Here is a 17,256-nt window from a genome sequence, read left to right on the forward strand (position 1 = left end):
AAAACGCTTTAAATGAGCGCAAAACTAAAATAAAATCGTTAGAGTTAAAGTCGTTTGTAACAATATAATATTAGGTAGCGATATTGAACCTGTAGGGCATGGGTCGCCAAGGAGATGTGCCGCCGCCGTGGTCTGTGTTAATGTTTTCATTCAAGCCAAATGTATAATAATTATTATTATAATATTATGGACGGTGCTTCATTTCCACCGAAATCGTACCTTTCCAATTTCCATCGATATCACTTACAGACAGACATAAGGCACGGTCATAAGTGTTTAGTTATCATATTTATTCTACTTTGTTCAGGCCAGTCTCGCTCTCGCATTGTTGCGAAGGTTACGTTATTGACGTGTTACTACCATGGCCGCCCACAGGGGGTGGGGGGCGGGAGGGGCCATGCCCCCCCGCTTGTGTTGACAATGTTTTTATAGTATTTTATCTAACCTAACCTAGAATTTTATATGTATATGTATAATATACACCTTGCCCCCTCCCCCCGGTGAAAATTTCTGCGGGCGCCTTGATTAGAGATGTAATTATCAAAAAAATAAAAATTCTTTGAGTTTCATAAATTAAAACAATTAAAAAGTTACCTTTAACTTCAAATGTTTTTAAAACAATTTCGTTAAAACTGTTAAACATTTTTTAAGATTTTTTTTTATTTCAGTATGAACTATTTATAAGAATCCTTATCTTAAATGTTAAAATTTAAAGTTCAAATGCTTAAAAATAAAAGTTGTATCCATATAGTTAACAAAGTTTATGTAATCGTAAAATATAGATACAATAGATGGATAAAATATATTCAATTTCACATAAAATACTAAAATGAAATGGTAAAACATGTGGTACTAAAGTGTACAACATTGATGTTGTACTTAAAAATAAAGCAAAAAAAAAAATAAGTTATATAAAATAATTTGTCAATACATTAATATACTTATTTAAAAATAATATATATTTTTTAACAGTTCTAAAATTATATTAAATTATTTTTTATACACCATATCATCTAACACTAACGATACGCCCATGTGTTGTGCTTATAAGAAAAACTGTATAAAGGAAAAGACATTTTCTGTACATATAGGGCACTCATCCATTTCTTCTGCACATTTGATACAATTATAGACATGTCTACAGGGTAAAAATACTGCTGACATATCTTCATTATGACAAGTTTTGCAAACCATCGGATTTAATTTATTACTGGAAGACATTTTAGAACCACGCGGTTGCAGTTTGAGGTCTTCATAATTGTCTTTATCCATAGATAAAAATATTCTGATTAATTTTGAAAATGGATATCTACATACAGCGCACTGTTTGAGTGTCAACGCACATTCTATGCAGGCAACTGCATGACCGCAAGGAACAAAAATCACTTTAATTTCTTCCTTAAAGCAAATCTTGCATTCCATACAATCTGGCACAGAATTAGGATTCAGCATTTGAGAAAGACGCAGCTGGTTTTTACCAATTAAAGATTTAGGAGAATGTAACCTATTAATTTGTCTATATATATAAAAAAAAAAAAATTAGTGCCAAAAAAAGAAATATGTAAAACTAGTTATATCAGTATACAACGAAACATACTTTTTCAATGTCTGTATTTTCATTGTAGTTCCAAGAATATAAGTATTTTCCCGTTGAGCAATTAAGTTGAATAACTCCTAAAAATAAAATATAAGTTAAATTTTTAATATTATTTCTAAAGTAATAGAATTATTTAATTACAAGTTGGTTGCATTCTGTGTTGTGATTATCCACACCAAGCACTTGGTCCACAAAGTTTTTGCCTTTATTCAATATTACATAAGCACAAGTTCTCGACCATTTGACATGTTCTATCCACGGTTCATCGGCATCTTCCCACTCACTTAAAGTTTCAGTACAGAAGAAACAAGTCACATAATCAGTCTGACCATTGCCTAAAAACATAATAAACATTTAAATAAAAAAAAAATCATTATTATATAAATGTTATTATGATTTTACCAGAATAAAAAAACCCAGCTTCACACAAAGTATTAATATCTTGTTTAAATGTTCTCACACATCTAGCAAATGATTCCAAGCGTGCTTTGATGGAGGCCATGTGTCCATATTTATTCATAACATGTTTTAATTTTACTATAATTCCTGCAGAATCTAACAAATCATCTATCATTTTGGCCTGTATATTATTTTGAATATCATCAGAGCTGAAAGGACCACATACATCAAAAATCTCTGAAAATATGAATAAATTATGAAATTATTTCAAGCATTCTGCAAAAGTGAAGTATAATCAATTTTATCAGACCCAAATCTATTTAAATCATATTAAAAATAGAATTTCCTTAAAATTATACTTTATAATTGTTATTAAAATTAAAATTGAAAAAAAGTTGGTAATACCAAATTTATAATACAACTTGTACATAAACTACATAATCATATGTTTATAATATGTTTTTCACATATATTTGTGTTCAAATAATATTCAAAGAAAATTAATTAACAAATAAAATATTAAAAGTGGATACTGATTCTAATATCTGATTTATAATAATATTGAAATTTGTTGGAATTAATTTAAATTATCATTTAATTAAAACATTATTCTCTTATTAAACACAGAGTATTTGCCTTAAAATCTATTACTTTACTTTCATGCCATATTATAAAAATATTAAATTTATTTGATATTTACCTCTGTGTCTAAGAACGTGAGAACATAGTGGAGAGTTACGCAAATGTTCAGTTGTTGGAACAACACCTAGTTGCCATGAATCAATACATACCAGGCATTTAAAACATTTTACCTGATCTCCATTACCTAAATAAAAAAAACCAGCTTCAGCCATGTTAACAGGTCTTAAAAAATCAACAGGCCAGTTATGAAAAGTTTTTACACGACCGCTAACTGTTGAAACCTGTAAAGAAATAAAAAGATTACAAAAATATTAAATTCATTAAATATTTACTTACAAATTTACTAATAAATGGACAATCTGGAGATTTAAGAATATGCTCTTGTATCGGATTCTTTTCCTGTGACCATCCACAAAAATCTCTTTTGCATTCAATACAATTTACGAGATCTTCAATGCCTAAATAATAAAAACCAGCTACAGCCATGTTGTCAGCACTTAAAAAATTAACGGGCCAGTTATGAAAAGTCATTACACGACGATCAACTGTTGAAACCTGTAAAGAAATAAAAAGGTTACAAAAATATTAAATTTGTTAGATATTTACTTACAAATTTACTAATAAATGGACAATCTGGAGATTTAAGAATATGCTCTTGTATCGGATTCTTTTCCTGTGACCATCCACAAAAATCTCTTTTGCATTCAATACATTTTACAAGATCTTTAACGCCTAAATAACAAAAACCAGCTTCAGCCATGTTATCAGGTCTTAAAAAATTAACAGGCCAGTTATGAAAAGATTTCAAACGAGAAGTAAATGTTAAAGTCTGTAAAGAAATAAAAAGATTAAAAAAATATTAAATTTATTAGATAATTACTTACAAATGAATTAATAAATGAACAATTTGGAGAGTGATAAATATGTTTTTGTAACGGATTATCACCCTGCTTCCAGTTAACAAGTATTATATTACAATTATTACATGTAACACGATCTTCAGTGCCTGAATAAGTAAAACCAGCTATGGCCATATCAAGCGGTGTTAAAAAATCTAAACTCCACCTATTATTATTAAATGATTCCAAACGTCTACGAACATCCATCTGTAAAGAAAAACATAAATATTAATTAGTCTGTATTAACCTAAGTTAGGGTAAATACTATACAAAAAAGATACATAAATATATATTATATGTAATAGGTTTAACTTAAATCACAAAAATTCTATAAATATTAACTGTTTAAATCAATCTATACATAAGATAATAAGATATATATATTATTTTTACAGTACAATAAATAAGAATTTTAAATTTAAAAAATATAAATACCATCAAAGATTAAAACTATAAGGCTAGGTAGTATAGAGTTGCTTATCTTAACTTTAAGGTAGCATTGTAAAATAAATAAAAATAAAATTGTCCAGTACATTAAATTTAATAATAATTATAGATATATACATTATAATTCTTATTATTACCTAACTTCTTATTGGGTGGCTTAAATTTGGTTTCTTCATATAATTAAACTAAATGTGTATCAGCTTATAAATAGATAATAAAATGATTAAAAATAAATTTGAACTAAATCCACTGGCATTTTATGTTCACTGCTATTCTCACATATTAAATTTATGTTTAGTCGATCTCACAAAACAAGTAGCTTGAGTAGAAAATATTTTTGGTACCTTGCAATCCTTACACAATTTTATCAAGATATCATCTAAACATACACCACAATTTATGAATCCATGGGGTCACAATTGTTTAAGGTAAATGGACCAAAAAGTTATGTGAAACTAGATGGAGTTTTCATACTGATGCGTTGAAATCTGTTTATTTAAACTTTAGTGAAATCATTGAAACGCTAAAACATATATATGATAATGACACAAGTTTAGAAGTTGAAGCAAAAGTTTGATGAATAATTTATTAAATTATGAATTTATTTTTTGTTTATTGTTTTTAAAAAATATATTTGATCAAACTTAAATTTTATCAAAACATTTGCAGTCCCCAAATGTTAATTTTTCTACTGCAAACAATAAGTGTCAGAGTACTATAGGTGTACTAAAATTTCTAAGATCAGATAATGAGTTTGATTGTAAGCGAGATGAAGTTATAGAAATGCTTGATAAATATCAAATAGATCATCCTAAAAAAAAACGAAAGAAAAATATTCCTCTTAAGTTCGGGGGTAGTGAAATACAGCCGAATAGTTTTGAAGTAAAAGACAATTATTGCATTACAGTATACTTCAGAGGTATATGATGTCATTATACAAGCAATGGAAAATCGGTTAAAAGAAAATCAAATTAATATAATTAATGGATTAAATGAAATACTTATCTCAGAAGAACCATCTGAAGATCTATTAAAAATAGTTTGTAATACATATAACTTTGACATAGATAGCTTAAAAATAGAATTAAATATTTTTAATAGAATGTTCAATCAAAAATATGGCAATAATTTAGTATTTGACAAATTAGAATCAAAAATAGAATACTTAAGACAAAATTAAATTCAAAAAGGTTTTCCATTAATTACAGAAACATTAAAAATATTCCTAATACCTACTAATACAGCAGGTTGTAAAAGATCTTAATCTTATGTAAAGAGGTTAAAAACCTACCTCAGAATGACAATGAGACAAGAAAGGCTAAGTAGTTTAGCTACTTTTCAGCTTGAAAAAAAATTTTTATTATTTTTTTTTTATTTATTTAGATTGTTACTCTACCTACTAATGATAACTAATACAGCCATTACTAGTCAGTGATCACACTTAAATTATTCAGTTAATTGAAGTTTTAATCGTTAAAACTTAAAATAGATTTTAAATTCTAACACCTATCTGTTTATTATAGTTAATAAATTGACTTAATTAAGCCTAACCGACAACTGAATAAGAGTTTATCAGGAGATATGAAGAAAAAAATGAAGATAACATGATTTTTATAAAATCAAACCGAATTCCTTTTCTGGTAAGTAAATATATTTGTAAAATTAGATTGTTTGGTTAAAAAGTTCACAAAATATGAATAGTTGTAAAAATAATTAATCAACACTATGAATATAATTTAATATCAAATAGGTATGTATAAAATTATAATAAGTTTCAAGTTTTTTTTTACCCCTCCTCCAATAATAAAAGCCAAATGCCACCTATGATAGTAATTAATGCTCTATTCTATTTTAATAATAAAATAATAATATATAAAAATAGAAATAGGTAATATAATTATATATTAATAAACTATTAAAAATATTTAATAACGAGCACAGCAAAATGTAAATATTTGTATACTTTTTTCAATTAGCTACAGATGACGACGAAAATTACTAATTATTGAATAATATCACTAAAAACGCAGACAAGACGAGGAGAACATAATTAAAAATTATTATAAATTTTTAATTAAATAAACAAAAGAAAAATACCTTACCTTGTATGTGGCACAAGTTGGTTTGTATTTAAGGGCGTAAATACGTCGTTAATGGACAAATTAAATAGTATTGAAGAATAACCGCGTATATGAGGAGCTCCGAACAAAATGTGACTGAAAAATTCCGAAACGGTGAGTACCACAGACCATATATACTGACCAACCCCCTCTCTCACGGCGCTGATGATTGTAGTAGACGTTTTTGGAATTATATACTGCTGATAAGTTTACTACCGATTTACAAAAATGTAGCTTGATATAAGCACGTCTCCAACACATCTGGCTAATGTTGTAATTACCTAATTTCCACTGATCGATTTTAAAATAATGTAAATCAACAAAAAAGGGTGGTCAAGTGAGTAACGCTCTACTGAGTCTACTGTATAGTAGGCCACTATAATGAATGTATTAAATTTGGATCCAACGATAGGTATCATTGTATACGAAAAACGATTCTGAACGTAGATGATTTGTCAGCCAAACTTATGGAGAATCTTTTATTAAATTTTCAACTTTAAGCTATACTTATACCAACATTTTTACCTACAAAATAATTTGCAAACATTCATGATTTTGACGAATTTTAGTCAATCTTTGAAATTCAAATGTTAAAAAAAAAACTGTGCATACATTGTATTCTTATAATTTTTGAATCACTATAAGACTAACTTATGAGGAACTTTGTTTTGTATTAAATTTTCAAGTATTTTCACTTGGCCAAAAAATTTTATTGGTATTTATAAAAAAAAATAACTAAACAAAAACGAATATTTTAAATGCCTATAAATAGCATTAAAATAAATTAAATAATTTGAAAATTAAATCATTTAAAGAAAATGCCAATCTAAATAACTGATAAAATGCTCAAGCATCTACGACGTATACTTTTTGAATAATAACAAATATTTAAAATCGTTTGTGGATAAATCGTTATCGTTACGCAATTCCATAAAAATTTAAAATTTAAATGCACTTAAAATTTTTCCTATAATGATGCTTCGAGTTTTCTCTATAGCTACTCAAAGGAAAGCCTATAGAAAATCTAGTGTTTTTAATTTAGATAAAACCACAAAAAAATTTATGATTTTTCAACTACAAAATTATTACTTGCAAATTTTCGCAATTTTGACATATTTCGTAAAAGTTTGAACTATAAACGCTTAAAAAAAATTGTGAATAACGATTTTTGTTTTTGATTTTAACTACAATTATAAGAACGACTTATGTGAAACCTTGTATTAAATTTTCAAGTTTGTTTGGGTAACCAAAATTTTTTAATGACATTTTAAAAAGTTCTTAGAAAAATTGAAAATTTTAGTTGTCTATTAATTGCTAAAAAAAAAATCGAATATTTTTGAAAATTTAACCGTTTATAAATAACGCTAATTTAAACATGTGGTGAAAATTTCAAGTATTTACAGTTATTAGTTTTTGAGTTACAATCATATAAAAAAATGATATTTTTATTTAAAATTAAGTTATGAATTTATGATATTATCAAGACTTGTATGGTAATTGTTTATGACTCTATTTAAGGTCCAATATACTTTATGTTACTAGCTTATAAAACTATTTACATGATATCTTAAAACTTTAAATATCATAGGTTCTAGGTCACTTTGTGCGGTCAAGCATTAAAAGTGTGAAACCCGGACACTTGTACCTGACCAGGTAAAACTTTAAATTGCAGAACGCGGACGCTTTGTCCTATTAGGTATATAAATATAATATAAACAAGTCTGAAGTAAAGACCAATTTTATTAAAAATGTTATTAAGTTTAACAACGCACAGTATCGTTTTTCTGTTTGTAATGTAAAATCGCATACAATATCTAAATCTCTGCTCTCGCCGTACAAATAATTTTAGTGAAGGGTGGAAGAATTAATTTAATAAACTAGTAAGAACAACGAATAAACGAGTTTTTTGACAGATTTACGGGCAATAGAACATGACTTTTTATTTATATTTATATTGTACATATTTTCAATTAAAAAAAAAAATGATTATTTTGACTAGTTATATACTATATTTTATAACGTTTGTAAATTATAATAAATTTACATTCTATTTTATATTTAACTTCTATATTTTAATAATTTAAATTATACACTTACCTTTTTGGTATATAACTTAAGTCAATAATATATATTTTATGTATATAACAGTACAAAGTGTCTGCATTCTTAAACTTACATTTTTACCAGACCGTACAAAGTGTGCGTGTTATACAGTTTAAACAAAGAATTGTACAAAATGACCATTTACCAATATTTAATTTATCTTTGAAACCATGACATTTAATACTACGCTATTATAAGCAGTAGGTAATTTGATTATTCATGTTTATATATTGAGATCAAATTATATCAAATTGATAACTTAATATGAAAAGTATTACTGGTAAGGTTAACTGTGAGACACCTTGCCAAATAGGTATTAACCAATAATTTAAGTGGCATACTTTAAAGCTTACTGGCCTTATTATCTTAATTTGACAAATTTAGTTTCTTTTATACGGAGATACAAAAATATTAGTTGAAATAAAGTTAGTAGAATATGAGACTTACATATCTCACAAAACAAACCAATTTTGTAGACCAATAGATTAACAAAAATTTAAATAATAAAAAAATATTATAAAATCAAGAGTTGTTAGTCATTTAACTAAAAGCTATCAATGTAAGGCAGAAAAAAAATTAAAATTAAATGCAATTGTAGAATAGTATAATATGTATCAATTTAATAACTTTAAAAAAATCACCCCATAATGAATATATTAACTAATTTAACATAGAAAAACACATTAGAATATTAAAAAATATAACAGGTTTAAATTATTGTTCAAGTGGTATTTTAAGTAACCAATTTTCGAGAAAAACTAATAATAAGAACCTATTTAAATCATATTTGACTAGCTGAAATATTTTATTAAAAAAGTTAACTGTTAGGTACTGTATCTACAATTAATACTTGTATAGTTAGTATATCTTGAAAATAATTTATTTTTAAATTTAAAAAAAAAATAATTTTAAAATAATCCATTGGCACATAAGTACTTAAGATTTAATTTGCATAGCTTTTTTTTGGAAAATAATTCTTTAAAGTTTTTTCTATCAACTATTTTCATCTTTTAAAAATAGTTGAATTTGGTAAAATTTAAAACTTTTCATTTATTAAATTAGAATGGTTTCTAACGTTAATATTATGAATTAATACTTTGTTAAAATAGAGATATAGTATAAAATAATCATGTCGATAGTAAGTTTTGATTGAAATACTAGTTATTATTTTTAATTTATCACTGTGGATTTCGATACCTACATGAGACAATAAGTTTTGGAAAAGCTATCCTACCCTAATATATTTTTAGCAAAAAAATTATAAATTTTAGAAATTTATTTTAATATATAATTAAGGAAATTAAAAAACATTAAAATTATATTATCAATAAAAAATGTTGGTAAAATATAATCCAGTTTAAAAATAAACTACTTATTTGTTTTTAAAACTAATAGTATAAATTTTAAATTTTAAAATGTAAATCTTCTGTAATTTTAAATAAATTGTAGACAACATTTATTATTTTGTTATATTAATGTTATGTACTTGTATCTACAAAAATAATTTAACATTTCACTTGGCTCATCGTATTCACAATTATATTAACTAAGTTTAGTAATTATATACCTATGTTGTTAGTTAATTAATAACTAAGTTAATTAATAACTGTTAATTGTAACCCATGTCTCAAGTTTATTAAACTTGAGTTTTAGATAAATAGAAATTGAGTATATTATACATTAAACAGTTTTAACATAATACTTTTATAACTAACTTGTGATTTTGCAGTATTTTCAGCATCAAGACAACCTTTTAACTTACAGTGTTAATATAGGTTTCAAATAATTCAAAAATAAATCATAATTTTTGTTTTAACAGGTTAGGTTTTTAATAGGGAATTAGAAATTAGTATATTGCTTACTATGTGAGACAGGAATTTGTTTTAAACTACAAGTGTATACATAATATTATTTTTATCTTTGAACAATGACTGAATACCAATCGATATGGTGTTTATCATTTTATTAATCAACGGTTGAGGTCCTAATAAACAAATATAGGCACTGGAATATCATAGTCCATCGATAACGAATCAACACATACTACTAATGATAGAACACATAACATGGACATAACCTTCAACATAGATTCACAAGAAAATATAAGTGTTCAACTATATACTATATACTATATGTCTATAGACATATAGATAGCTAATATAAAGTTCTATATGTCTATAGACATATAGATAGCTAATATAAAGTTATTTACTTCACCCAATAAAATCCTTAAAACAGTAAAGAATTCGAATATGGGTGAATGGATAGTCAACTCACGTTTTGTATAGTGATACCATTAGGATTTATTTAATGATAATGAGGACTTTCGTTGTGTGCCAAAAAAAAATATCTACGTAATATCGTTTCATAGTGAGTGCCATTATTTATGAAATACCTACCTACGGACGATAATCACACAATAGGTAGGTAAATATTATTATCTATGAGTATATCGAAGATTCCGACTCAAAACGAGAATAATCGTTAGTACGAAAAACGGTTGAATAGAGGTATATTATACTTACGGCGTCGGTGATCAGATGAACCACTTTAATTTTCCGTCTTAATGATCTCGTGTTTTCGGTACGGTGCGTATTTCAGAATTTGGAATGTAACAGTGGCAGTAACGGTTCGCAGCCGGAGCGTACTAATGGAAACAGTCAGTCTTTAGGATGGCAAGTTCGATGCCGTTGCTGCACGTGTGTCTAATACTCTAATGAAGTGTTTTACGCCGGTCGATGCTGAAAGTCAGTGTACTAGACGCGACGCATTGTTAGCCACAAACCAATAAAGATAATAATGAAAATACTACGGAGCAGTCGGAGAGCGCGTTAACCATCCCTCGCATTTGTAGTATCAACAAGTAGCAAGACTGTTAGTGAGCTGATAACTAAATAACGACATGGTCTTTTCGTTCTCGTCCCTCCGCATTTCATGGTAGAACAAATACATTCAGACACTCGCGAGTCGCGATAAAGACGCCAAAATTTCGATTTTTAATTTGGTAGATACTCCATTAGACCATCTATTAACAAATATATTAGGTATATTACGAGTTTTTTCGTATTATTTTAACGAATACAGTCGTTTTCAAAGTAAAAAAAAAAAAAAAAAATTTAAAATGGTATTATGTAGGTTGTTAGAGGTTTCAAGTAAGTATTCTTATTTCATTGCTTCAATAACACTTCACTATGATATTTTCCTTAGTTATTTTATTTTATTCAAATCGTACAAACAATAAATACATACAATATTAAAATATACCTACCTACTTACTAGCAACTATTGTTATGTTTTGTATTTCAATAAGTATGCAATAATAATAAAAAAAAAAAAAATGATGGAAGTTATTAAAAAAAAAATAACAATATAAATAATAACAGTGGTATTATTGTATTAATACCTATATTTAATGTTTTAGTTGTTATTAAATAACAAACTCAATTCAATGATTTCGGAAATTATTTTTTTTGGATAATAATGATATAATTTTAGATTCTGAACAGTAATGAATGTATTAATTCTACAATGGTGTGTTTTTTTTGTGTGTGTCTGTGTACACCATAACTTGTCGAAATAATGCTTCAATTTAAAACTTGAATGGTGGTTTTCGCCGTTTTCGGTGCTAAATTAAATATTTTAAAAAAAATCATAGTCACCTATCTAACATTTTCAATTTCTATAGCTAATGTTTAAAAATTTAATACAACGTTTTTCAAGAGTATTTAAGTATTTCATTCTGGAATAAAAAATCAAAAAAGTATACATATTTTACTAGATTTTTGTAGTTACTTTAAGTTCAAATTTGAACAAAATTATATATTTTTATAATGTATAACAATTTTAATTCTTTTATTACCTATATTTTAAAAACATTTCGTGAGAACTTGAAACTTTTATATAATTATTATATTATTATACAATTTATGAACTTCCAAAAAATCTATGTTGATATATTTCTAAATATTACCTATATACCTATACCATGGAATTTATTCATTAAGTTTGAACCTATAACGGTAAGGTTAAAGGTAGTTTAACTATTTAGCATAGAATTGTATATAGCTATAATATAATACAAATATGTAATAATAGCATAATTAATATAATATTTAACAATATCTCAATCAAGCTATCAATAATACCATAATACCAATAGTACAATATAAATAAACATATTGTTATGCTTATGACTTATGAAATACACCTATAGTTATTGTTTTTAATAATATACAATTTTTAAAACAATATCCACTCAATAATTTACAAAATAAAAAACAGGTAGTTATTTGAAAACAGAAATTTGTATTTTCAGAAGATACTATTTAAGTATTAAAAAAACCTTAAGAATTGAAAAAAAATAATACGGTCTTTGTTTACATTTTAAAATTCTAAAAATTAGATTTTGAATAACTTTATTATTAAAGAAAAAAAGAATTTAACGTGTTAAGAATTGAGGAAAAAGTTTATTTTGAGTACAACCATAAAATATATGTAGAATCTACATTGTAGATATGTGTGATTCATTATTAAGCAAAAGTTAATGAAACCTAAGATTAGTTTATATATTATTCAATATTAATTTAATATTGGCTGTTAATTACCTACTAGTTTTATAAAATTCAAAAAAACATTAAATTTAATGTTTAATTTCCATTAAATATAATTTTATTATTATTATTATTTTTTTTTAATGCGAAATATTCGAACTTGCAGGTAATTATTATGTATATAACGTATGAAAACTTTTAATTAAATCCTACGAAAAATGTTGATCCTGATTGATCGGAAAATTGAAACGCAAATAATTATTGTATTTGATGTCACACGACACAAATTAATCGCATATGAGGCTTAATCATGACCGTAATGTCCTCGGTAGAACTGATTCGGTGGCCTAGCTACCTGTGTATTAAGAATGAAAAAAACTTTTATAACATTGTGTTTTCTCTTTATCTTTTGTAGCAAACAGAATTCACTTCACATTTCACAAAAACATATTATAATAAAACCGGACTGAACGACGCCGGTCGTTAAAATCAAATAGGTATAAAATGCATTATATTTCAGCTCAGACAATCTACTGACCCTTGTACAGTTGTATCTATTTTACAAACCATCTATTATCAAATCATTCCGGACGTTATTTCGTTTTAATTCATACATCCGAACGTCAATACTCAAATGTGTAAAATATCACGACGCACACGCCCGATTGCAGGTTTATTATTAGTACATAATAATATGTACGTCATGTATATACTGTATAATATTATATATTACATATTTACGAGATTTATAGCAACAATTCGCCAACTAAACATTAATCAGTAAAGTTAATCAAAAACAAATAATAATAGTATTAATCTAAGTTCTACTGTATATTTACAATATAATAATAATACAATTTCAGTGGCCACTCGTGTGCTTAGAAAGTGGGAGAACGAAATAAAATTGCTTATTTATGGAAAGTATCGAACACAAATAATATTAATAATAGTTAATTAATTAAATCCATTTGATAAATATAAATTATTATATATAATATTATTTAGTTATTTCGTTATGACCACACAAAGTAATTAATAAACACACGCAAGTTCGAAATCCGACATCCGGACAAATATCGGGCGATTAAAACCATCGCCCCGGCGGCAGTATTTTTTTTATTTTTGTGTTCTCCCTTATTAGTTTTTGTAATCCGATCATACCGACTTTTAACATCACATTTGCTGCTCGTGGGTCCCAGAAAATTGTTATTGGTTATCGATTCTTAGAAGCTACAGACGCTACAGTGTCTAATGATTTATTTTTAAACTATCATTATCTGATAATGTTTTCATAATATTTATTAGTGAAAATATAGAAAACACAATTTTTATTTTCAAATTGTTGACAATATTATACTACAATATAAATTTGAAATTTGATATTAAACTTATAAATTAGTAATAAATGATAACGTTAGAAGGGGGGCGATCGCCCCATCGCCCCTATCTACGAGTCGCCACTGTAAAATTTACTACACATGTAAGTACCTAAGTCTTAATGTAATAATACGATAGTCTACAGTTTAAAACTATAAATTATCATTTAAAAACAAGATTCATAGCAAATTTAATGAAATCGCACGGTAGGTAATAAAAGAAGAAAAAACATTTAACAAGCTATTCGAGGAGAATAAATTATCAAAACTAATTAGGTTTATATTTATGACCATTTAAATAGCTCTGTAGACTATAATGCTAAATGGTTTTATATTATATTGTCGTGGAATGTAGACTGCTGCCTAATAACATTGAAATTATCTTAATGACAAATGAAATACGTCGACAATACGATCAAGGCGTCTGAACGTTTACAAACGATACAATAAACACCCGTCCTTAAATGTCGAATTATATTTCTGGTAAATAGGTACCTACATTAAGCACCAGCTATTATGTATAATATATATTTTTTAAATGAATAAATGTGATATAAATCGCTGTTTAAACATTTATGTTAGCCATGGAACAGTAGATATATTTTTAGTATGCACTATGCAGTCCTAATAATACATAAAAATATTACAAAATAATACAAATATGTATTTTATGCGTTGGTGGATGAACACTATAAAATTGGCCTTTATACATTTTATGGAAACTTTCTGTTCTATTTTTGGTTCTAACAAAACAAAATTCTTTTTAGTATAAAAATGTATTATAAAAATTAAAATGTAAGTTACGTGGGACTTCACTTGCCCATAATTCAGGTGGAAAATAGACAACCAAATCTAGTACGGAATCATATTCCTAAAAATGACAACATGGCTTTCAAACACAATACCTACGGAGTTGGGCAGAAAAAAAGTCGAAAATAATTAAATATCGAACAATGAACGTACGGAATCGTGTTCTTCCTCAAAATATAAAAAAAAATTAATTAATACAGTGAAACTATATTTTGTAGGTACAAGACTACGTGACTCAGTGGTGATCACGTTTATCAATAGTAATATATGTTTAATATTTGTATTATTATAATATTATACTGAATAATATAATATAGAGCGAGTGTTCAGGATTACATTTCATGGTTCTTATTTTCTATTTCATTAACAAAATATAAAGTTAAATTTTGATTGTATTTGGGTAGTTAAAAATACTTTTCAAATTTCGGTTTTCTATGTAAAAATAATTGTTATAATAAATACATTTTCATGATAAAACATTTGGTGATTTAAAATTGTTTCAGTTTTGAACCAAGGCGTGAATTATGCGAATTATGTATATATGTTATTAACTACCTAATGTCTTTTGGGAATATTTGATTATGACATTTAATTGTTAAACTTAAGCTGCTATAGATACAATAGTACCTACATAATTTAAAGGCAACAGAGTGCATAAGTACATACATTTAATAATTATTATTTTAACAAATTCATATAATAATACGTAATATATGATACTCGTATTGTCATATATATAATATATATGAGAATATACGGTATATTCATGTCCACTGTATTTACTTAACAATAAAAATGTATAAACTATGTAGCAAAGAAAAAAAATCCAGATATCGAATACGGTGAATTATATTTGAAAGGGAAGGTCTTTCTTAGAATGTCGACGCGTCTAACAATGGGCCAGATGTCATCGTGAATCCGCGTCCAGACGCAGCAGAGAAAACGTATAGGTACCTTTATTTTGATTTATATGGGTTCAAATGAATAACCATCGTCCGGGTTGCTCTCACGTGGTGTCCGATATAATAATAATTGTTGTTCCAAACTCAACATTGCGCATCAAAGATATTTTACCTATATGTATAATATTATAAACATTTCTTGGGAATAAAATAAATCACATAAACAATATTCCATTACAAATAAAATGTCACTCTTATAGATTACCCCTCCACGGCTCACACGAGTTCCGAGTTATGTCTAATGGTATTTATTATCAAAGGTATTTTTACTTAGGTCTTGGGTGGGCCACATCTTTATCTTTTCTGGAGATAACATTAATACTTAAAACGAACGTCATTAAAAATAAAATTTTAACATAAGTACTAAAATAAAAACATATTTATCGATATCAATAATAATATTATGAATGTCATTGCTTGGTTGCCTTTATTAATTAATTCCTAATAAAATAATCTATTAGAGAAAATTTTGAAAATAACAATTATTTTATAATAAGCTATATAATAATGAAAAAAAACTACATGGCTAAATATTTAGTTTTTAGAGTGATATAAATTAATTTACCTAGCTAAACTTTGTAAAACAAAAAACATATTAATTGTATATTTAAGAGGACGGTACACCCGATTGGGTTGTCTCCTTCTTACAAATGTAAAACATATCAAAAACTGTTTTGTTCGGGAAAGAACCGAGAAGTCAAAATCATAACTAAGAAATGAAATTTTCACCACATATATGGTATAATATTATAAAGGAGAACTTTAGCTGTAAAAGTGTGAAATATCGTTTTTATTTTTTCGATATCGAAACTACAAAAAAATTACTCAATATTAAAAACAATCGATTTTGAAACATTAATAACTTTTTTATTATAAAAGTGATATCAAAAAATTAAAGACGATATTTCATAGCTTATTTTCTTCATTATATATGGTGAAAATTTTGTTTCTTAGTTATGATTTTAGCCTTCTCAGTTCTTTCCCGTCAAAACAGTTTTTGCTATGGTTTACATTTGTAAGACGGAGACAACACATACAGGTATAACGTCCTTTAAATGATCTAGTCATATAGTTCTTACAACCCTATTAGTAGATTGCAATCAATTTTAGAAAGTGTTAGAAGGTGATATTTTATATTTTAAATAATGTTTCTTATGACTAGCCTATATTTATTTTTTAATATTATTTGTATCAGTTTACTAATTATTAGTATGATATAAGTACCTAAATTATTGTCAATTAATTATGAATATATTATTACACGATTATAGTCTTTAATGTATAATAGTGACTTAGTCCTTGTATTTAGGAACGAATAATGATTATAACTGGTCTTTGAATATAGTGGCGC

At 26.2% G+C, this 17,256-nt stretch overlaps 1 protein-coding gene across 2 annotated transcripts; it reads right to left on the reverse strand.

Moving 5' to 3' along the window:
• Positions 1 to 801: 801 nt before the first annotated feature.
• On the reverse strand, positions 802 to 11,223 carry LOC114121448 (putative inhibitor of apoptosis). Of its 2 annotated transcripts, XM_027983794.2 has the most exons (9): positions 10,733 to 11,222; positions 3,523 to 3,744; positions 3,249 to 3,467; positions 2,975 to 3,193; positions 2,697 to 2,919; positions 2,000 to 2,233; positions 1,739 to 1,932; positions 1,598 to 1,674; positions 802 to 1,516 (listed from the first exon to the last, which is right to left on the reverse strand). In XM_027983794.2, the coding sequence occupies exons 2-9, from the start codon at positions 3,742 to 3,744 to the stop codon at positions 1,045 to 1,047; spliced, it is 1,860 nt and encodes a 619-aa protein (XP_027839595.2). In that variant the 5' UTR covers positions 10,733 to 11,222; the 3' UTR covers positions 802 to 1,044. The 2 variants fall into 2 exon arrangements, with proteins under 2 accessions (XP_027839595.2, XP_050061935.1); XM_050205978.1 differs by lacking the exon at positions 2,975 to 3,193 and having other exon boundaries at positions 10,733 to 11,223.
• Positions 11,224 to 17,256: the final 6,033 nt, after the last annotated feature.

Source organism: Aphis gossypii, chromosome X (assembly GCF_020184175.1).
Source record: "Aphis gossypii isolate Hap1 chromosome X, ASM2018417v2, whole genome shotgun sequence".
Classification (NCBI taxonomy): domain Eukaryota; kingdom Metazoa; phylum Arthropoda; class Insecta; order Hemiptera; family Aphididae; genus Aphis; species Aphis gossypii.

Bases quoted from the DNA above. Each gene is read 5' to 3' on its own strand.
- LOC114121448 (XM_027983794.2), bottom strand. From the start codon at position 3,744: ATGGATGTTCGTAGACGTTTGGAATCATTTAATAATAATAGGTGGAGT. The intron at 2,920-2,974 runs GTAAGTAAATAT...ATTTCTTTACAG, and splicing joins GTCCATTTATTAGTAAATTT to GTTTCAACAGTTAGCGGTCG. The intron at 1,933-1,999 runs GTAAAATCATAA...TTATGTTTTTAG, and splicing joins AGCTGGGTTTTTTTATTCTG to GCAATGGTCAGACTGATTAT.